The sequence below is a fragment of the Salvelinus sp. IW2-2015 genome, linkage group LG5, assembly GCF_002910315.2.
Source record: "Salvelinus sp. IW2-2015 linkage group LG5, ASM291031v2, whole genome shotgun sequence".
Lineage (NCBI taxonomy): Eukaryota > Metazoa > Chordata > Actinopteri > Salmoniformes > Salmonidae > Salvelinus > Salvelinus sp. IW2-2015.
The window spans coordinates 30,510,946-30,534,682 of NC_036844.1; the positions used below are offsets into that span (position 1 = coordinate 30,510,946).

General features: G+C 41.4%; 2 protein-coding genes across 2 annotated transcripts; both read right to left on the reverse strand.

Moving 5' to 3' along the window:
* Positions 1-5,377: 5,377 nt before the first annotated feature.
* LOC111964325 (diamine acetyltransferase 1) lies at positions 5,378-7,596 on the reverse strand. The gene is made up of 6 exons (XM_023988190.2): positions 7,368-7,596; positions 7,134-7,185; positions 6,937-7,020; positions 5,994-6,095; positions 5,820-5,860; positions 5,378-5,656 (listed from the first exon to the last, which is right to left on the reverse strand). The coding sequence occupies exons 1-6, from the start codon at positions 7,431-7,433 to the stop codon at positions 5,483-5,485; spliced, it is 519 nt and encodes a 172-aa protein (XP_023843958.1). The 5' UTR covers positions 7,434-7,596; the 3' UTR covers positions 5,378-5,482.
* Positions 7,597-10,742: 3,146 nt separating this feature from the next.
* LOC111964319 (peroxiredoxin-4) lies at positions 10,743-18,363 on the reverse strand. The gene is made up of 7 exons (XM_023988181.2): positions 18,074-18,363; positions 13,804-13,921; positions 11,678-11,794; positions 11,470-11,592; positions 11,125-11,255; positions 10,965-10,999; positions 10,743-10,851 (listed from the first exon to the last, which is right to left on the reverse strand). Exons 1-7 carry the CDS (start codon positions 18,285-18,287, stop codon positions 10,801-10,803), a joined length of 789 nt encoding a protein of 262 aa, XP_023843949.1. The 5' UTR covers positions 18,288-18,363; the 3' UTR covers positions 10,743-10,800.
* Positions 18,364-23,737: the final 5,374 nt, after the last annotated feature.

The following is a 23,737-nucleotide window of genomic DNA, read 5'->3' on the forward strand; positions in this document are numbered from 1 at the left end:
TTACAGAAAACAAAGATAACTAAGGCCAGGGCGTGACAAGTATGGGGATGAGGTAGATTGGATGGGCTATGTACAGGTGCAGTGATCTGTGAGCTGCTCTGACAGCTGGTGCTTAAAACTAGTGAGGGAGGTAAGAGTCTCCAGCTTTAGTGATTTTTGCAGTTCGTTCCAGTCATTGGCAGCAGAGAACTGTAAGGAAAGGCGGACAAAGGAAGAATTGGCTTTGGGGGTGACCAGTGAGATATACCTGCTGGAGCACGTGCTACGGTTGGGTGCTGCTATGATGACCAGTGAGCTGAGATAAGGCGGGGCTTTACCTAGCAGAGAGTTGTAGATGACCTGGAGCCAGTGGGTTTGGCGTCGAGTATGAAGCGAGGGCATACAGGTCGCAGTGGTGGGTAGTATATGGGGCTTTGGTGACAAACGGATGGCACTGTGATAGACTGCATCCAATTTGTTGAGAACAGTGTTGGAGGCTATTTTGTAAATTACATCGCCGAAGTCGAGGATCGGTAGGATGGTCAGTTTTATGAGGGTATATTTGGCAGCCTGAGTGAAGGATGCTTTGTTGCGAAATAGGAAGCCGATTCTAGATTTAATTTTGGATGGGAGATGTTTAATGTGAGTCTGGAAGGAGACTTTACAGTCTAACCAGACACCTAGGTATTTGTAGTTGTCCACATATTCTAAGTCAGAACCGTCCAGAGTAGTGATGCTGGACGGGCGGCCAGGTGCGGGCAGCGATCGGTTGAAGAGCATGCATTTAGTTTTACTTGCATTTAAGGGCAGTTGGAGGCCACGGAAGGAGAGTTGTATGGCATTGAAGCTCGTCTGGAGACACTAACACAGTGTCCAAGGAAGGGCCAGAGGTATACAGAATGGTGTCATCTGCGTAGAGGTGGATCAAAGAATCACCAGCAGCAAGAGCGACATCATTGATGTATACAGAGAAGAGAGTCGGCCCGAGAATTGAACCCTGTGGCACCCCCATAGAGACTGCCAGAGGTCCGGACAACATGCCTTCCGATTTGACACACTGAACTCTATCAGAGAAGTAGTTGGTGAACCAGTCGAGGCAGTCATTTGAGAAACAAAGGCTGTTGAGTCTGCCAATAAGAATGTTGTGATTGACAGAGTCTAAAGCCTTAGCCAGGTCGATGAATACGGCTGCACAGTAATGTCTCTTATCGGTTGCGGTTATGATATCGTTTAGTACCTTGAGCGTGGCTGAGGTGCACCCATGACCAGCTCTGAAACCAGATTGCATAGCGGAGAAGGTACGGTGGGATTCGAAATGGTCGGTAATCTGTTTGTTAACTTGGCTTTCGAAGACCTTAGAAAGGCAGGGTAGAATAGATATAGGTCTGTAGCAGTTTGGGTCTACAGTGTCTCCCCCTTTGAAGAGGGGGATGACCGCGGCAGCTTTTCAATCTGGGAATCTCAGACGATATGAAAGAGAGGTTGAACAGGCTAGTAATAGGGGTTGCAACAATTTCGGCAGATCATTTTAGAAAGAGAGGGTCCAGATTGTGATTTGTAAGGGTCCAGATTATGCAGCTCTTTCAGAACATCAGCTATCTGGATTTGGGTGAAGGAGAAGTGCGGGAGGCTTGGGCGAGTTGCTGTGGGGGGTGCAGGGCTGTTGACCGGGTTAGGGGTAGCCAGGTGGAAAGCATGGTCAGCCGTAGAAAAATGCTTATTGAAATTCTCAATTATAGTGGATTTATCGGTGGTGACAGTGTTTCCTAGCTTCAGTGCAGTGGGCAGCTGGGAGGAGGGGCTCTTATTCTCCATGGACTTTACAGTGTCCCAGAACTTTTTTGAGTTTGTGCTACAGGATGCAAATTTCTGCTTGAAAAACCTAGCCTTAGCTTTCCTAACTGCCTTTGTATATTTGTTCCTAACTTCCCTGAAAAGTTGCATATCACGGGGGCAGTAAATCTGTACTGCGCATTTCACATGGATGAATCCATGCTGCAATCGATAATCATTGCACGTGTTGGAATGATTTTGTCTGTTTGCTGTGAAGTGTTAGTCGTGATTGTGCTGCTCTGCTTCTGCCCCTGTGATCACACCAAGCTGCCCTTTTAGCAAACAAGCCATTCGGCAGTGGAAAAGGTTCAGGTACTCCCCATAGCCACAAACACATACACTTGTGTACACACACACACACACACACACACACACACACACACACACACACACACACAGAGAGAGAGAGAGAGAATCATCAGACTCACAGAGGGGGATAAAGATTAAGCTGATTAGTTAATTCTAAGAGACTGGTAAAGTACTCTGAAAAGAATGTAAAAATTCTGACGCATGCCAGACCTTACAATGCCTGGATAGGTCTTTTTTTTGTATCAGCTAACCACATCATATGTTTTAGCAATCTGTGAGTCGATGACACACTCAAGCATTGGTTGATGCGTGCAATGTCTGAGCAGGGTAACGCGACATCTGTGTTTGTCACTGTGATCACTGTTTCTTAGTTGCCCTCCTGACCTCTTCCCCATTGGCTCTTTCAGTCCAGAGATAAGCAGCTCATTAACATACAGCACATGTTTGTCAGTACAGTGCCTTGGCTGGAACTTTATTGGTAGTTGTTCTTGTACAGTGCAGAATGTCTTTACAATGGGTCAAGGGTACACAAAGTGCTGTTGTATGATGTTTAACTCGAGCACTCTACTGGATAACAGAATGGCCAGTGCTTTAGGCCCACAGAACTGGATGAGGTTTCTGGGGGCATGGCAGTCCTACCACTAGTTATACTACCAGTATAACCATCACAGTACAAACAACGTAAAGCATCACAGTAAACTTAAATTGAAGACTATTCGGCAAGAGCATATTTACTATGAAATATCGTATTATCATGTTATCATATTATTAAATGTGAACTTATTCTTTAACAATTAAAAATAAGCATTTATCCATTCTTGAATGGCTCTCAAGGTGCAGACATTGGGTGATATTAGCGGATGTATGTTACATGTTCACTGTACTGTCCTCTCCTGTGGGGTTCAGGGTGCTATTGTAAAAGTGAAGCCCAAGGTTGAAAGTGCCATCCAATTAGGAAGTGGTAAGAAAACACACGCCCCGTGATACACACAAAGTGCACACATTACTCATTATTGTGGTCCTGTGTGGCTCAGTTGTTAAAGCATGGTGCTTGCAACGCGTGGGTCAAATTCCCACTGGGGCCACTCAGACGTGACTGTTTAATAGTCACTTTGGATAGAAGCATCTGCAAAATGGCATTTATTATTATATTCATACACTGCAATGTACACCCATTTGTACAATTAGAATATCAGTTTCAGTTTGCTACCAGAGTTATTTTCTGTACTTTCAGAGACCTTCACATTCCTACAAAACCCTCATTCTTGGACTCTTTCTTGCAAGAGTTATTAGTTTTGAGTTTGGATGACGAGTACCCTGTTTTTGATCTCCATTGTGTGTTTGGGTTTATCCACTTTGTCTCTGTGTTTAAGAAAACACTGTGTATCAGTCAGTCTCTGAGCTAGAGTCTGGTCTAGCGGTAGAGCTGTTGCCTCCAGACCATATCAAATATCAGGCCTACTACTGCTTCCTGTTGCCCTATCCGGTTTTCCCTTTCTTGCTTCTAATCTATCTCCTTGAATAAAAATAGTCTGTGGTCCTCTCTTGTGTCTCCTAGGCTCAAGGGTGAAGAAGCTCATCTACCCTACATGGCTGATGGCTGCGGGATACTCTATGTACTACCCCCAAGCGGCCGCATCAATCGCCAAGGTGAGTGTGTTGTTTTTATTTGTACTTGCACGTGTGGGAGAAAATGAATATTGTTCCATGCCAAGATGTAGTGTTGTAGGGTAATCTTGCGATGTTCAGTTCTCAATGTACAGTATACTGTTGTGTTTAAGCCTATTTTTCCTTCCCACAGAACACAGGAGACTCGTTGTACGATTTCGCCCTGCAGGGCTACGTTAACGTAGAGAAAGTTTTCAAGTCCGCCACCACACCAGTAGAGGGGAAGATGAGCTCATCCTGTCAGGTCCAAAACTAGTACAGATTATATAAGGCACAGCATCGCAGTGCTAGAGGCGTCACTACAGACCCTGGTTCAATACCGGGCTGTATCACAACCGGCCGTGATCGGGAGTCCCATAGGGCGGCGCACAATTGGCCCAGCGTCTTCCGGGTTAGAGGGTTTGGCCGGGGTAGACCGTCATTGTAAATAAGAATTTGTTCTAAGTGGACTTGCCTAGTTAAATAAAGGTTACAAAAATGTGTAATGGGTTATCAAGTCTGAATTTTCACATGCTGCCATGGTTTCTTTCACAGCCAATGAAAAAAAATAAAAAATTAGGAAAACAGCCCAGCTGCATAGTCCAAACCCTGATCACAGCAGCTACACCAAACCTGAACATTTCTGCACAATACCAGTCTTCCAGCGCCTAACACCTTCATTGACCTGGTGTTCAATTAGCCTCTTGATCAGCCTGCAGACGTATGGAACACCCCAATCACTTGTCACTTAATGTTGTCAACTCATGATAAATATTTGTGATAGCACAAAACAAAATCAGTGTACTTTACATATCAGGTGCTTATGCTAAAATATTATTGCAGCTAAAGGCTTATGACTTCTCTTTTTTCAGATAAGGTGTGATAGGATCATTGACAACAAAACAAGATTAGCAGTCTTCCCAGGTATAACAGGTCCAGCTCCCTGTATGCTACTGTACATCATGGTTAGGCTCGCTCCCATCTGCAACTCTTATGACCTGCTTCTGCGATAGCCCAGTGTTTCTCTGGCATTTACCCAGGATGGGGTAGGACCGGTCACTTACGTTATAAAATTGATGTATTGAAAGTTCAACTTTGTGATTTAAATGTACTGTATTTATGTTGACCTGAAACTGTATCTATTGACAAAATTGCTTTTTTACAGTAAAACTAAAGGCCACAAAAATACTGTAAAGGCACCCTAGGCATGTGTGAGGACAAATTAGTGAGAAAAAAAAACACTTGTTTGACAAGACATTTAAGAGCTCTGTCCTTCCATAAACAAGCCCCCACTTCTCTGAGCAAGACGTTATCATTGGTAGAAAAACGTTGCTTTCGAAACTTCTTATAACCTATAGAAAACATGCCAATTCCTCTATGTTCCAGTACACAATCACATGACTAGCTGATGTCAGCATAGTTCTTGGGTGGGGTTAAATGTGTAAGACACATTTCAGTTGAATACATTCAGTTGACTAGGTATCCCCCTTTCTCCTTGATGAAGGAAGGTCACTCACAACCATTCAGACACAAATAAATTAAACTTGCTGACTTCTAGTTATAAAAAACCCAGATATATAACCAGTCCTGTATGAAGAACTTTAACAAATACTGTTTTTGTATTTAATGATACACATAAAAAAAAAAAAAAAAGAAGAACATTGACAATGGAGTCAAAGGGGAAGGCTTTGCCGTCAGTAATCATTTGCTGAATTTAGCGCTTCTTGGTAGAAATCTTAACCAGGTCATCCTTCTCAATCGCATAGAGTCGCCAGCCCTCCTCATCAGACAGGTCTGAGGCTCCACGGCGCTTGTAGAACTCTATGGACGGCTTGTTCCACTCTGCCACGATGAAGTGCATGCTACTGCAGCGAGTCTTAACTGCCGTCTGTTGAAGGGAGGACAATAAAGTTAGACAGGACAGGGTCATCATATAGCCTGAGACTGTTCCATAGACTGGACTTATCTAAATGATGTATAGGCTCGACTTTTTCATGTTTTGGAAAAGCAAATGTCCTTCCAGTGAATTGATTGCAAAAAAGTAGACTTACCCCACTCAGAAGCTTCAGGATATCTGACCCAATACCATAACCTGAGAGAAAACAGGATCAAAGATTAGATTGATGTTTAAGCCCTGGATCCATGGATCCTGATTCAGTTGCCTTGCCTTCAATGCAAATAACACAACATATTTTAGGAAAAGACACAGAGTAGACAACACTTACCCCTGAACTCCTTCATCACATAGAAGTCCTCTAAGTAGAGCAGCTTTCCAATCCAGGGGTCATAGGTGAAGTAGTACATGGCAAACCCAATGACAGTGTATCCTAAAAGTGAAAACATCCACATCAAAACCAACAAGGAAGTATGTGTAAAACTACTAGGACTTGATGCTAAACCCCACTGGGCTTATTGTGTGTGATAATGGAGATTCTTGGTCATGGTCAGTCAGGAAAATCTATGGGGCCTAGTTATGATATAACTTGGAGGTGTTTGAGAATTTATAAGTTGACATTCCAAACCACATCATGATTAATATCAGAGTCCATGCTTGGCCAGGTTGGTCCTTGAGATGCATCATGCTCTTGTAACGGATGTGAAATGGCTAGCTAGTTAGCGGTGGTGCGCGCTAATAGCCTTTCAATCGGTGACGTCACTTGCTCTGAGACCTTGAAGTAGTGGTTCCCCTTGCTCTGCAAGGGCCGCAGATTTTGTGGAGCGATGGGTAACGATGCTTCGTGGGTGACTGTTGTTGATGTGTGCAGAGGGTCCCTGGTTCGGGGCGAGGGGACGGACGTAAAGTTAAACTGTTACACTGCAAGGTTGTCCGAGTTGAAACTGGACTTTGAGTTATGCACACCAACACTGCACTTTTTGGGGGGAGAATTTGAAGGGAAACGCCACTCAAACGCATATTGCATCATCCCAATGATGGCCGGTGACACTTTGCTTCTTGAACGGCCAATATCTTGACAACTTGCCTGTTGACATGAAAACTTGTTGGGACTATATAAACATTGGACTAATGTAAAAATAAAAATAGAGTTTGAGTGGATTTTCCCTTGAATGATTTAACCGTTGCACTATTTCCTTACAAACGGTCATTGAAATGTGTGTGTGGTGCGAGAGAGAGCGAGAGCGTGGAAACAGAATTACAACATATTTTACCATCTGAGCTCTGATGATCCTCAGGGACTTCCGCGACGACGCAATGGTAGAACGGATGATCCCCAAAGCCGTCCTCAAGTAGTTCTAAAGTAAATGATGAGGACATTTATGAAGACACTTCGGATTTGTTTGGACATTTGGGGAAACACTTCATATGGTCACAATAGGCCAAACAAACAGGCCTAAAAGTAGACTACCTTTCTCTGTCAAGATGACCTGCTCCTCCATTTCTTCAAATTTAGCAAGTTCCTGGAAATATAGGCAATGAAAAAAAACAATCCTTATAGTTAATAAAAACATTGTTAGTTAAATATGTCACAATAATTGAGAAATATGCCTAGGCTTTTTTTTTAAAGAACAATAAAAACTTTTACATTTTAGATACATTTCTACACAAATCCTTAAACACAGGGAATGGAACCTCCTTTTACCTTTATGAGTCGCAATATGTCTGACACGTCTTTGGGCTCAGCTTTCCGTAATATACATTTGGACATTTTCTTCTTTTACTCTTTTTTCCTTTTCTTACAAGTCCTCGGAATGTAAAAAGAAGCAAAATCTGTTTCTTCATCCGCTTCTCAGGAGTTCCCCCCCGCAATAAGTTTAGGATTCCAGCTCGTGCGGAATTACATTCGCCTAGGTCGCAGGCAGCGCAATACCGTTCTAGAGCGCTTTACCCCTTTTTATACGCACTTCGTAAGCATGTCACAATCCCATCCGAATGACTAAACGGTCGTCACTAGTTACCCCAACCACAAAGTAATTTCTAAAATGAATCTTCTTAAAATGTGATTTTAAACCTAACCTTAACCACATTGCGAACTTTGTGCCTGACCCTAACCTTAAATGAAGACAAAAAAGCTAAAATGTTGTTTTCATACATTTTTACGATAAATTGCATTTAGAATTTGTGGCTGTGCTATCTAATGGCAATCAGACTAAACGGTAAAATAGCCGAACAACGTCATAGGGTCTCTGCCGTCCATGACTCATTGGGTGTGTGCGTTCAGCAATGCCGCGTTCAAGTACTTGTCAGAATTAGGAAACTCAGAAACTTTAGTGGTTTTCTAACAGCAAGGCTCAGATCAACATGGCAATGTCAACAAACATTTATAAACAATAAGTTGTCTTTACAAAATGTCGAAATAAACTTTTCTATACCCCCATATCACACACACTCAAACTGAAAACATGACGTGCGTACAATTGTTTCAGAGGTATCCCCTGTAGCTTTTAGAATCACAGCAAAGTTGGTTCCTGTTTCAATCACGTCAAAGAGTATCTATTATATTGACAAGATAGTTGAGTGACCGCTCCAACATTGGAAATACAAGTCCTCAAAAGATGGAAGGCAGGCGAGATCAGATGGGACCATTCTAGCAAATGAGAGGGCAGACATACTGTGAACAGGCACAACTAAGTAGTTTTTCTCAAATTTGCAGGAATGCCACGTACATCCACTCATATCAGTACATTTGTAAACAGCCTAAACATTGCAAACCTCTATTGGATCAAATAGGCCTAATGTAATTCAACACTCATTGACCTCCACAGGAAAAAAATCTCCACTTGGTCTGCTTATTTTACACGGACAGATTTTGGGGTAAATCCTCTCACTTCGCCTCTTCCTCCTTTTGGGTTATTTGAATCAGCTGTGTAGTGCTAGGGCAAAAAACTAAATGTGCACCCAGGGGGCAGGACCGAGTTCGGGGAACCCTGCACTAGCTGACCGTTGTCTATATGGTGCAGTTGATGAGAAGCATTCGCAGCGACTTGAAGGCAATTCCATCAAATCTGTATGATCTTTGATCACATGGTTTTTGTAAAGTTAATTTTTATTCCCATAATGCAACACACTTTCAGAGGCGGTGACCATCGGACTAGACAAAATCGATCCGCTCGAACGCGCCCATTCCCATTTAGGACTTCTGCAGGCTGCTTAATGCTTATGTCTTGATGACAATGCATGTACAGTAGGCCTACATCTGTCCCTGCATTGTAAAGACTCTCTAAAATAGATTTAGGGTTAACTTTAATTCAGTCATGTTTGCCTAGATTACCTACTTGACTTTGTGTAATGGGTTCATTTTTTAAAAGTTATTAAAATCAGTGCACAATGACACACACACACACTTTTACTAGTATTGTAAATGGGTCATGTTTTATATAAAAAGGTAATGTGATAAATGCATGAAATGACCATCAAAGTTATGTAACCCATTTCTCTTGTCACATGGTGTACAGTATTTGTATGACACCCACATTGTAAAAACAGGGTCCCACATGCATACACATCTTTTTCACAGTACTATCAGAAACACATAGTCCATGTGTTTATGATATATCACAAGGCTGAGAAGGGATGGTCAATCAAGGGACATAAAAACATATGTAGTTACGTGGTAGGCACATCTGCAGAGTAATTATTGTACACATTGGTAGGCACATGTAGACTAATTACATGTCACAGTTGTAAGTACCATAACCCTGTGTACCTACACTAATTACACAGTACCCGCCTTTGTAACTTAATTGTAAATACATAGGCTTTAGGCCACTTAAACGTGAATCACTGAGGTTAAGGGCCATTCATCTCTTCTTTATGTCAACAAAATCTCCAATATTCTTAAGAAAAAAACACCTATTCTTGTCAAATAGGCCTGCAGTCTTGGCCAAACCTGTTGGCAATATTCTACTGCCAGTCTGAGTTATGTGAAATCCCAGGATTTATTGGAAGTGTCAGTTATAAAAGTCAAAGTAATTTAAACTAGATAAGACAGTATTTAAAAAATGTTTATGGCTCAGTCCATGGCATTACTCTGCAAAGCTTTACAGTAGTGACTCAGATGTACTACAATCTCCAGGGAAGCAGATGCTGGCATGATCCATGAACTTGTGACCTTAAACTGCCACGAAACTCTTTACGTTTGGTTTCTCTTTGACTGGTCCTGCATGTGGTATTCTGATGGCATTTAATTGAGACATGTGACCATGCAGACCTACTGTACATGTTGTGTAAATTAATTGTGCACTTTGAGGTACATATTATGGATGTACTGTAGTTTAATTTACATTTAAAACATTTCTAATTATTTTTAGAGTGCATGTTCATCATATTCCAGAGTATTTATTTGTTATAGGACCCCTCCCCAGGAATGCCCAATACTCAAGTGACTAGTTTATAGCCAACTGTTATCTGGTGTCCAGTCCATTGGAGTGGGACATATTTGGCACATTCAACATATTATTTAAGAACAGTGTTTCCCCTATATTCAGTTAGACTCCAAAAATATGACTAAAACTAGATAAAAGTATGTCATGTAATAATTCTCATCTTTGAGAACTAACAATCACCAAAATAAAAAACAAAGTCAGGGAGAATCTAAAATTCCCAAAATGTCATGGGGCACCCATTATAGCATAGGAACACACCATAAGCCATGGCAAAATGTGTAAAATTGCAAGAAATTTGTTTTAAAACAGCAACATTGTGTCTGCTGCCAAGAGGGCCTTAAAAATATAGGGAAAAATGGCCACGCCCACTACACTAACTTTGTCAACACCGCTGAAAAGAAATCCTAGGAGAAACACTGAATACATGTATTTCACTAATTTCATCAACAGCGCCATCTAGTGTCTCCCATTAGGAGAGGGTGACTCAGCTCCAAAAGGCATTATTTGGTTGTTGTAGTTCGTGGCCTGTTTCTCATCTCAAAGGTAACCAGTTTACTCAGATCACTAGATGAGATTTAATTCGATGTATGTCAAATATGCCTGTACATTGCTAAAACAAATCAGACACCAGATTATCAAAACTCTTTWTATTCTGAGCTTCAACCAAAGTGTTTAGAGAGCAAGGGAGGGTCAGTTCAGCTTATCAAAGTACTTGAGTTTGCCCGATGGGTCTGGGATTATCTATGGAGAGTAATAACCTGAATTAGTACATGAGTCTCAAGAAATGTATATGAAAATAACATTTCTCTCATGCACACACTTACTTGGAAACACACACACAGTATGAAACTCACCGTGTCACTGCCTGGCTTCCATCCTGCTGGGCACACTGCAAAAGGAAAAAGTATTTATTTCAAACAAATTGTAAACAAAGACCATCCATAGCAACCACAGGTAGTTAAGTGTCTAGCTGTAATATCTGAGAATATGTTATGTGATGAGAATGAACCATACCTTCACCATGTTTGTCAGTGTACTGGAAGGCCTGGACCAGCCGCAGGGTCTCATCTACAGAGCGCCCTACCGGGAGGTCATTCATGGTAATCTGCCTCAGGACTCCCTTGTCATCGATGATGAACAGGCCCCTGAGGGGGGAGAATGACAACAATGAATGCTTCAGTTTCAAACTGCATGAATTTACACTTCATGAACTTAAAACAGTTAACAGTTTGTTGTACTGTTTTTCACTGAACCGATTTATAAAAGGTTGTTAATGAGGAAAAATGTTCTGGCTATAGCAAACCAATACTAGGCATGATCTTTTGTAGTAGTTTCTACTCCGTGTCAGTGTAACTGCACCGGAGTGTGTGTCCTGCATCCTCCAGGAAGACTCCATAGTCCTTGGAAATCTGGTGTGTGAGGTCAGACAGCAGAGGGACTTTCATTGGCCCAAGTCCACCCTGCTTCCTAGGTGTGTTGATCCTGTTAACATAAAACCAGAAGGTCAAGGGAAAAAAGCTGAAGTGCTCTGAAAAAGTCCAAGCACCTCTGATGCTTATAATCTTACCATGCCAGATGGGTGAATTGTGAGTCGACAGAGCAGGCAACAACCTCAGCATTGATGGCATGGAACTCGTGCACACGATCACTGAATGCAATAATCTCAGTCGGGCAGACAAACGTGCTGCAGGTACACAGTGTGAGGGTCATCAGAATAATACATAGCCAACAGCATTTATTACTTTAGACATAGCATACTGCATTTTCATTCAGTCAATGATTCTATAATATAGAAAATGTAATGGTAAGAACTCAGAAAAGTGTATAAACAGTTACTACAGTGTATATTTTAAGATAAAATACTAAGACAAATAGGCCAGACTCACGATTAAAAGCTGGGATGTATTCATTACCAAATTCTGTTGCAAAAGTTTATTGGACAACTACATGAAGGTTCCTCCCCGTTTCATTCTGTTTGGTTCTTAAACCAGTAAACGGTTTCCATTGCAAGAGGTAATTAATACACCCCAGATTATTTAGATTTCTATTTGATCTTTTAGAGCAGTGGTCAACAACCTTTTCTCAGTCAGGATAACTTTTGCAGTCAAAAACAAAGCAGAGACCTACCGCTCAGATTCTTGATTCAAAAATAAGCAACACTTAACTGTTTTTATTAGGTTCATGTAAAAAAAAAAAAAAAATGTAGGAATGAGGTTTGGGCAGTAGGCCTAAACATTAACAGAGCATATTACCTATATGCCTGGCCTGCCAATATTGTTATTCTCAGACAATATTATATTTCAAAATTCGAGCTTTGATAACAAAATAGATGAGTTAGTGTAGCACTTGCAATGTACTGCGGAACATAAATTTAAATAATTCGCTTTTTTATTTTACTGGACAGATGGTACCTGCATCTGATTGTGCTTTCAAGACTACAGGGAACTCGGGAGATTTTTTAAAAAATGTAGTCAAATCATGACGAGTTGGATGACCGTTCAAAACGATTTTTCGTAGTCGGATCTCGCTTTTGTTCCTATGACTAGAGATATTGAAATATTCCGCAATAGTAAAATAGACAAGCTTCTAATAATAATAAAAAATGCAGGGCTATCGATACACTTGGCTACTCATTCATTGCAGTACGAGTGGAAGTAGAGAGAAAAGCGTTTAATATTTTTATTCAACACTATTACAAAACAGTGTCAACACTGCTGAACAAATACTTAAAACATAGCCTCCCAAGTGGCACAGTGGTCTAAGGCACTGCATCACAGTGCTAGAGGCATCACTACATATCTGGGTTAGATTCCGGGCTGTGTCGCAGCTAGCGACGACCGGGAGACCTGTGAGGCGGCACACAATTGGCCCAGCGTCATCAGGATTAGGGGAGAGTTTGGCCTGCTGGGATGTCCTTGTCCCATCGCGCTCTAGCGACTCGTGGCAGTACCGGCCCATCCACGCTGACTGCGGTTGCCAGCTGTACGGTATTTCCTCCGACACATTGGTGCGGCTGTCTTCCGTGTTAAGCGAGCAGTGTGTCAAGAAGCAGCGCGGCTTGGCGGGGTCTTGTTTCGGAGGACGCATGGCTCTCGACCTTTGCATCTCCCGAGTCCATACGGACTGGGACAAGACTAACTACCAATTGGATATCACGAAATTGGGGAGAAAAGGGGGTAAAAAGTCATTACATTTTTTTTTATAAACATGAACTTACTCAAAAACAGCAGCTCTTTGCTTTATTGTTTGACAGTCTCTCTGAGGTCATGGTTTTTAGGCTAGTCTCAAACTTTGCCATGGCCGGGGGCATGGAAGCTCTGTAGGCACAGTGATTTGAACTATCCGATTGGCTAAATTGAGTGGCCAAAGATCTCCCGGTCTGCCAGGTAGGCAGAGTTAGTCTTTAGACAATTTTTTTTTTTTAAGTGTGCAGGGCTTCTGAATCAAGTGCACCTACCGCCAACAGCGCAAGACAAACACACACACAAAAAAAAAGGAGTGCCAGCCTTTATCGTCGACTTTTCTACAGATAATTTAGTGATCGACTAAGGATGCCTGGAATGTTGACCACTGTTTTAGAGTAACAAAGTCACTAACAGATTGTTACTAGCCTACGAACACATTTTCTGACAGTTGCAACCAACAGTACAGAGATTTGTTTTAGGATGAAGGTCAGTAAGAGATAGTACTCACAAGTCCAGGGGGTAGAAGAAGAAGACTAGGTATTTCCCTTTGTAGTCAGACAGCTTGAGCTCCTTAAACTCGCCATCGATGACAGCTGATCCCTCAAAATAAGGTGCAGGCTTTGAAACTGCAAAAACAACAAAATAATTAGATAATGGTTCAAAGCACGAGCAAGCAAGACATTTGCTGATCACCTTTTAGGGACAAACAAATCAAGTCTTCAGATTCAAAATGAAAAAGAAACAGGAAGGGTACAAATCCTGCTGTGCACATGATTACTGCATTTATACTGAACAAAATATAAAACTCAACATGCAACAATTAACAATTTTACTGAGTTACAGTTCATATAAGGAAATCAGTCAATTGAAATAAATTCTTTAGGTCCTAATCTACGAATTCCACATGACTGGGCAGGGGTGCAGCCATGGGTGGGCCGGGAGGGCATAGGCCGACCCACTTTGGAGCCAGGCCCAGCCAATCAGAATGAGTTTTTCCTCAGACAGAAATACTCCTCAGTTTCATCAGCTGTCCAAGTGTCTGGTCTCAGATGATCCTGCAGGTGAAGAAGCCAGATGTGGAGGTCCTATGCTGTTGTGGTTACACATGGACTGCAGTTGTAAGGCCAGTTGGACAAACTGCCAATTTCTCTTAAACAAAATGTTGGAGGTGGCTTATGGAGAGAAATTAACATTAAATTCTCTGGCAACAGCACTGGTGGGCATTCCTGCAGTCAGGATGCACATTGCACGCTCCCTCAAAACTTGAGACATCTGTGGTATTGTGTTGTGTGAAAAACTGTACATTTTAGAGCGGCCTTTTATTGTCCAAAGCACAAGATGCACCTGCGTAATGATAATGCCGTTTAATCAGCTTCTTGATATGCTACACCTGTCAGGCGGATGGATTATCTTGGCAAAGGAGAAATACTAACAGGGATGTAAACAAATTTGTGCACAAAATAAGCTTTTTGTGCATATTGAAATTTCTGGAATCTTCTTTCAGCTCATGAAACATGGGACCAACACTTTACATGTTACATATCTATTTTTGTTCAGTATAGTATGCGTGGCCGACAACTAATAGTATTTGTTCATTGTTGGTGAGCAGGTAGGCCTATGTCTCAGGGCAGGCTTGTGGCACACTTGGCTATCCCATGGGGAGCATCACATCATTGGGTGCATATTAGCCAGAATAGATGTCGACCCTACTCTTGATTATAGTTGCACTGGGGACAGACAGGCTTCCTGTTTAGATTAAGACAACACAGAGCCAGCGCGAGATATGGCTCGGAAAACAAACCTCAATACAGGGATGAGAACTGCGTTGTACTCCGTTATCCCAACTGTTACACCTCAAAGATTAAACTGCTATTTTTTTTTCCGTCCCGATGCTAGGTAGCAGTAGCCACAGCTGCCATTATGGAATGTCATATGTTGAGTAACAAAAGGAGACGATTGGCTGACACTACTGGTCTGAGGGAGCAGGCGCGTCGCACCAAACATGCGTCGCACCGTGTGGCTCAGTTGGTAGAGCATGGCGCTTGCAACGCCAGGGTTGTGGGTTCATTCCCCACGGGGGGACCAGGATGAATATGTATGAACTTTCCAATTTGTAAGTCGCTCTGGATAGGAGCGTCTGCTAAATGACTTAAATGTAAAATGTAAGAAGTATTTTGGTGTACGAGACTTGACGTTACAAGAGTTACAGGCTGTGCCGAGTGGTGGTGTCTCGTCCTTTCAGTCTGTTGGCCTGAGGTATGACTAGATAGGTTTAGAGTGGAGTAGGGTGGTGGGTTTTTAATGAGTGTAGGGTTAGATGGTTGGGTATTTGTTGATTTATTTTCCTTTTTTCAAGCAAATATAAAGGGAGTTATACACCAGTCTAGTTGGTGGTGGTATTGCAACATTTATTGGATGCCAATCGCGTTAAATTTCAAAGAAGGCTGACACTGCCATTCCAAAATGGCTGGTGTGGCTTATGCTACCTAGCATGATCTCAAAAAGGGCAGTTCTGGAAAAAGTAGCAGTTGTTCTATTTTTTCGTGTAACAGTTGGGATAATGGTCCTATTCAGAGTATAACACATTTCTTATCCCTGGATTAATGTACGTTTTCCAAGCCATATCTCACGCTGGCTCCGCACTGTTTTAATCTAAACAGGAAGCCGGTCAGACCCCAGTACTGCTGTAAGCAAGCAGAGGGTTGCTATCTACACTACACTTTCTGTATGGACCTCACTTTTTGCACATGGGCATTGTCATGCTGAATCAGGAAAGGGCCTTCCCAAACTGTTGTCACAAAGTTGGAAGCATAGAATCATCTAGAATGTCATTGTATGCTGTAGCATTAAGATTTCCCTTCACTGGAACTAAGGCCTAGCCCGAACCATGAAAAACAGCCCCAGACCATTATTCCTCCTCCACCAAACTTTACAGATGGCACTATCCATTGGGGCAGGTAACATTCTCCTGGCATCCGTCAAACCCAGATTCATCAGTCGGACTGCCAGATGGTGTAGCGTGATTCACCACTCCAGAGAATGTGTTTTTTTTCTGCTCTAGAGTCCAATGGCGGCGAGCTTTACACCACTCCAGGCAACGCTTGGCATTTTGCGCATTAAGATCTTACACGGAACCCAAACCGGCTGCGGGCGTGCGCCATAGTGCGCTATCGTGCATAAATGTATTTTGTCCCCCTACACCAAAAGCGATCACGACACGCAGTTTAAAATATCAAAACAAACTCTGAACCAATGACAATTTGGGGACAGGTCGAAAAGCATTAAACATGTATGGCAATTTAGCTAGTTAGCTTGCTAGCTAATTTGTCCTATTTAGCTAGCTTGCTGTTGCTAGCTAATTTGTCCTGGGATATAAACATTGAGTTGTTGATTTACCTGAAATGCACAAGGTCCTGAAATGCACAAGGTCCTCTACTCCGACAATTAATCCACACATAAAACGGTCAACCGAATCGTTTCTAATCTATCCTCCTTCCAGGCTTTCTCATCTTTGAACTTATATGGCGATTGGCACTACACTTTCATAGTATTACCACGACAACCGGCAAAACATTTCGTCTTTCAATCACACATGTGGGTATAACCAATGAGGAGATGGCACGTGGGTACCTGCTTCTATAAACCAATGAGGAAAGGGAGAGGCAGGACTTGCAGCGCGATCTGCGTCAGAAATAGAAAGGAGTTCTATTTTAGCCCTTGGCATCGCAGATGCTTGTTGGCGCAATTATTGAATAACATGGATTTCTAAATTTATTTTGCAACGCTCGGCGCACGCGACATGTCCGGTCTGGTCAGCATGTTAGGCTTGTGTGCGGCTGCTCGGCCATGGAATCCCATTTCATGAAGCTCCAGACAAAAAGTTATTGTGCTGACGTTGCTTCCAGAGGCAGTTTGGACTTTGACTTTTTGGAAAGGTGGCATCCTATGACAATGCCACATTGAACGTCACTAAACTATTCAGTAAGGCCATTCTACTGCTAATGTTTGTCTATGGAGATTGCATGGCTGTGTGCTCTATTTTATACACCTGTCATATAGCAGAATCAACTAATTTGAAGGGTGTCCACATACTTTCGTGTATATATATATATATATATATATATATATATATATATATATATATATATAGTGTATTCTGGCTGGGTGCATCTCAGAAGTCTGGTATTGGCTTCCTTGTCACCTCGCCATCTTCTGTTTGGAAAACGCAGGAAATGTGAAAACGATATGGAGGCCATCTACTGATAATTTACATTTCACCTGCTTCTTAACGAATGCTGATGAAGGCGTAAGCTCGAAGAGGAACCCACTTAACATAATTGACTGACTGATGCATCCATTGGGATTGTGTGGTGCGCAGCAATTGTTATTGCGCGGGTACTCCTGTACTGAACAAAGTAATTGGAGCAAAGTTCTGGCATGACGTGTCCAAATGTACTAACTACTACTTATGAATTTTGATCTACAAGTAAAAAGCTGGCATATTATTACAATAACGCGCATACAAATGTTATGCTAACGCCAGTGGTGAACTTGGCAAGGGAAAACTGGACAATTTGCAGATAATTGGCACGGTGTCTAACTAATCACGTCAGCTAACGTTAGTTAATTTGCCTGCAGTCAAGCTAGCTAGCGCCGTAGCTAAAAACAAAAGTACCATATGCATATAATGTTGAGTAAAAAAACTACTTAATTTAAAAGCATTTGAGTCAATGGGATTGTTAAGTACAACTGTGCAGGGGGACAGGGACAATACCCACTTTTCGCCTTGCTGAGGTGCAGGGAATGGTCAGAGACGGGCACACGGAAAGCCTCTCCAGGGTAGACGTGTCCCCCAGCGTAGTTGTGACACTCTTGATCCTTTTTCCCATTAGAGCCGTCTTGGGCTGCAGTGGAAAAATTGGTGACAAAACAAATTGTGCAAAACACACTTAAAATGTCCTTTAACATCTTCATATGAAGCATGACGTCCATTACACTGTCTTGCTAAAAGCACGTAGCTAGCTAGCTTCTAGGAAAGTGCAGGGGCGCTATTTCACGTGAACGCGCAGTTCATGACCTCGTTCAATAGAACCTTTTCGCAAAGTTTTTTTTTTTTTTTTTTTATTAACATCAAATCAATACATAAAGTACATGAGGGAACACAAGTATATATAGATTATATACAAAGGGCAATTGAGCTAGGAGGTAACATAATCACATTACAATTACACAATTGAAATTGAAAAAAAACACTTTTCCTTAAACAAGCTCTAAATCGTGTTTAATGCACTCTGTTAGTGAATTTTTTTGCAGTACTGCTTAAACTAGAGGATAGGAACCAATTTCAGCGAGTTTCAAGCATGAAATTGAAAAAAATCACTTTTCCTTAACGTTGTTCAGTTGGTTATTAATGTGCCCGACATACTGCATTTTTAAATGTATTTTTTTATTATAGGTTTTATACTACATTATGCATTTCCTGCAATGCAATGCCCTTGACAGTCTGGTGTCTGGCTCGCTGTTCTTAAAAGCCTCTGGTGCGTCACCGGGAGTTCGAGTCCCCTAAATATTTTTTTTATGAAACAGATCGCTATTCAATAAAACAAAAAAAAAAAAAAACACGACAATAAATCTATATGGACTGGAGACCACATACATTAATGCAAGTGATTTAGTTGTTACGTAGTAAATAAAGTTTATATTCTCACCTTGTACATGATCCTTTTTTGCGGTGCCAAGCTTCAAGTACCTACGGTGTCTGAGGGAACATGCTGCTTCTCTGGCTGCATTCCAATCTGTACTTGTTATCTTCCCTCAGTTCTGGTTCATCTACTATAGGCCGGTGCTCTCATAATAAAGCCAATGAATAACCTGATAATTACTTGATAGTAACTTGTTATTTAACAAATAGCAGAATGCAAATGTCGACAATCAGTTTACTGTAAAGTTTTTGTGGTCTTTTTCCAGTGCTCATTAGCTCAGGAAAGGTGGATTTGACATTGGCTCGTGAAGTCAGTATTCTAATCGTCCTTTAGCAACTCTTCTCAAACAAGTCAGTAGCCTAACAACATTGCAGGAGTGGATAATGAAATATGGGTAAGGGGCCATATATTCATTATACAAGACGATGCGCACATGATCAAGTCTGCCTTTGTTGTTAAATGTCTCACCTAGATACACTACATGACCAAAAGTATGTGGAAACCTGCTCATCGAACATCTTGTTCCAAAATCATGGGAATTAATATGGAGTTGGTCCCCCTTTTGCTGCTACAACAGCCTCCAATCTTCTTGGAAGGCTCTCCACTAGATGTTGGAACATTGCTGCAGGGACTTGCATCCATTCAGCCACAAAAGCATTAGTGAGGTCGGGCACTGATGTTGGGTATTTAGGCCTGGCGCGCAGTCGCCGTTCCAATTCATCCCAAAGGTGTTCGACGGGGTAGAGGGCAGGGCTCTGTGCAGGCCAGTACAGGAAAGGACCTTCCCCGAACTGTTGCCACAAAGTTGGAAGCACAGAATCGTCTAGAATGTCATTGTATGCCGTTGCCTTAAGATTTACCTTCACTGAAACTAAGGGGCCTAGCCCGAACCATGAAAAACAGCCCTAGACCATTATTCTTCCTTCACCAAACTTTACAGTTGGCACTATGCATTCGAGCAGGTAGCGCCAATAATGTCCAAAGCTGTCACCAAGGCAAAGGGTGGCTACTTTGAAGAATCTCAAATATAAAATATATTTTGATTTGTTTAACAATTTTTTGATTACTGCATGATTCCATATGTGTTATTTCATTGCTTTGATGTCTTAACTATTATTCTAGAATGTAGAAAATAGAAAAATAAAGAAAAACCTTTGAATGAGTAGGTGTGCCCAAACTTTTGACTGGTACTGTAAGTATTCAGACCCTTTGCTATGAGACTCGAAATTGAGCTCAGGTGGATCCTGTTTTCATTGATCATCCTTGAAATGTTTCTACAACTTGATTGGAGTCCACCTGTGGTAAATTAAATTGATTGGACATGATTTGGAAAGGCACACACCTGTCTATATAAGGTCCCACAGTTGACAGTGCATGTCAGAGCAAATACCAAGCCATGAGGTCGAAGGAATTATCCGTAGAGCTCCGAGACAGGATTGTGTCGAGGCATAGATTTGGGGAAGGGTACCAACAAATGTCTGCAGCATTGAAAGTCCCCAAGAACACAGTGGCCTCCATCATTCTTAAATTGAAGAAGTTTGGAATGACCAAGACTCTTTCTAGAAAAAATATAGAGAATAAACAGGGATCTCTAAGGTCAGGGCGTGACAAAACTGGAGAATGTCAGCTACAGTCTCTTCAGAAAGTATTCACAGCCCTTGATATTTTCCATTTTCTTTTGTTTTAGAGTGAAATTCAAATAGATTTAATTGTCATTTTTGGTCAACGATCTACACAAAATATTCTGTAATGTAATTCTAACATTTATTACAAATTAATGAAAAATAAAAACAAATCTTGATTAGATAAGTATTCACCTCCCTGAGTCAATGTTAGAAACACCTTTGGCAGCGATTACAGCTGTGAGTCTTTGAGTCTCTAATAGCTTTGCACACATGAATTGTACAATATTTGCCCGATATTCTTTTTTAAATTCTTCAAGCTCTGTCAAGTTAGTTATTGATATTTTCTAGACAGCCATTTTCAAGTCTTGCCATACATTTCTACACCGATTTAAGTCATAACTGTAACTAGGCCACTCAGGAACATTCAATGTCGTCTTGGTAAGCAACTCCATCTTAGATTTGGCCTTGTGTTTTAGGTTATTGTCCTGCTGAAAGATGAATTCATCTCCCAGTGTCTGTTGGAAAGCAGACTGAACCAGGTTTTCCTCTAGGATTTTGCTTGTGCTTAGCTCTATTCCGTTTCTTTTTATCCCCAAAAAACCCTAGTCCTTGCTGATGACAAGCATACCCATAACATGATGTAGCTACCACAATGCTTGAAAATATGAAGAGTGGTACTCAGTGATGTGTTGTGTTGAATTTCCCCCCAAAACAACACTTTGTATTCAGGACAGAAAGTACATTTCTTTGCCACATTTTTTTCCAGTATTACTTCAATTAAGTGCCTTGTTGCAAACAGGATGCATGTTTTGGAATATTTATATTCTGTACAGGCTCCCTTTTTTCACTCTGTCATTTAGGTTAGTATTGTGGAGTAAATACAATGTTGTTGATCCATCCTCAGTTCTCTCATATCACAACCATTAAACTCTGTAACTGTTTTAAAATCACCATCGGCCTCATGGTGAAATCCCTGAGCAGTTTGCTTCCTCTCCAGCAATTGAGTTAGGAAGCACTGTTTTTTAAAGTTTTTTACACATCTACCGATTGGTGCCCTGCTTTGCGAAGCATTTAAAAACCTCCCTGGTTTTTGTGCTTGAATCTGTGCTTGAAATTCACTACTCGAATGAGGGACCTTACAGATAATTGTATGTGTTGGGTATAGAGATGGGCTAGTCATTCAAAAATCACATGAACCACTTTTATTGAACACAGAATTTATTATTGTGATTTTGTTAAGCACATTTTTACTCTTGAACTTATTCAAGCTAGCCATAACAAAGGGGTTGAATACTTATTGACTCAAGACGTTTCAGCTTTTCATTTTTTATTAATTTGTACAAAATTCAACAAAAAAAATCCACTTTGACATGTGGTATTGTGTGTAGATCAGTGACACAAAATCTCAATTTAATACATTTTAAATTCAGGCTGTAAAACAACAACATTTGGAAAAAGTAAAGGGGTGTGAATACCTTCTGAAGGCACTGTATATACTGTATACTGAACAAAAATATAAACGCAACATGTAAAGTGTTGGTCCCATGTTTCATGAGCTGAAATATAAGATCCCAGATATGTTCCATAAGCACAATTTCTCTCAAATTTCGACCACAAATTTGTTTACAACCCTGTTAGTGAGAATTTATCATTTGCCAAGATAATCCACTCACCTGACAGGTGTGGCATATTATTTTTTTTTTTTAACCTTTATTTAACTAGGCAAGTCAGTTAAGAACAAATTCTTAAAGAACAAATTCTTATAAAGAAGCTGATTGAACAGCATGGTCATTACACAGGTGCACCTTGTGCTGGGGACAATAAAAAGCCACTCTAAAATGTGCAGTTTTTCACACAACACAATACCACAGATGTCTCAAGTTTTGAGGGAGCATGCAATGGGCTTCCTGACTGCAGGAATGTCCACCAGAGCTGTCATTTCTCTATCATATGCCGCCTCCATTTTAGAAAATTTGGCAATACGTCCAACCGGCCTCATAACCGCAGACCATGAGTAACCACGCCAGCCCTGGACCTCCAAATCCGGCTTCTTCAATTACGGGATCATCATAGGGGGTGCTGATGAGTATTTTTGTCTGTAATAAAGCCCTTTTGTCTGGAAAAACTCATTCCGATTGGCTGGGCCTGGCTCCCCAGTCATGTGAAATCCATAGATTAGCGTCTAATGAATATATTTCAATTGACTGATTTCCTTATATGAACTGTAACCCAGTAAAACCTTTGAAATTGTTTCATGTTGCATTTATATTTTTGTTCAGTATAGTATATATGTAACGGATGTGAAATGGCTAGCTAGTTAGCGGTGGTGCGCGCTAATAGCGTTTCAATCGGTTACGTCACTCGCTTTGAGACCTTGAAGTAGTGGTTCCCCTTGCTCTGCAAGGGCCGCGGCTTTTGTGGAGCGATGCTTCGTGGGTGACTGTTGTTGATGTGTGCAGAGGGTCCCTGGTTCGCGCGAGGGGACGGACTAAAGTTAAACTGTTACATATACAGGGTCAGTGCCAGTACCAAATGAACAATGCCCAGGGATACTAGAGTAGTTGAGGTACATGTAGACAGGGATTAGGTGACTGGTAGCAGGATTAATAATAATAATAATAAGCAATATGGCAGCATAAGTGGAGTGGGGTGTTATTGTGAGTGTGTGAGAGACTGGTAACGGGAATATATAAATATTTATGGTAATTTACTAATGGTAAAATAATGTATATACATGTAAACAGGAGTAATAGTGACCAGTAGCAGGATAAATATCTAGATACGAATGGTAATGGCAATCAATAATCAATGAACAGCAGCAGAATGGTAGTAATAAATCGAATCAATAATAATTTAGCAGCAGCGTAGGTGTGAGGGGTGTGTGCATGTGGGTGTAAGTGTGTGGCGTCAGTGATTTGTGTGTGTAACATTATTTGAGTAACTGTGGTTTATGACTCGTGACAGACTGCAATATAGTCTTCACTTGATCATAGGTCTCCTGCTGCACCACCCTCTTCTGTGGTTTCTACAACATCCCATCCCTCACAACCTGCCACTAACTCCATACCCCTCCCCTCAACTCGCACCTCTGCCCGTGCATGCACCACAGCTGCCC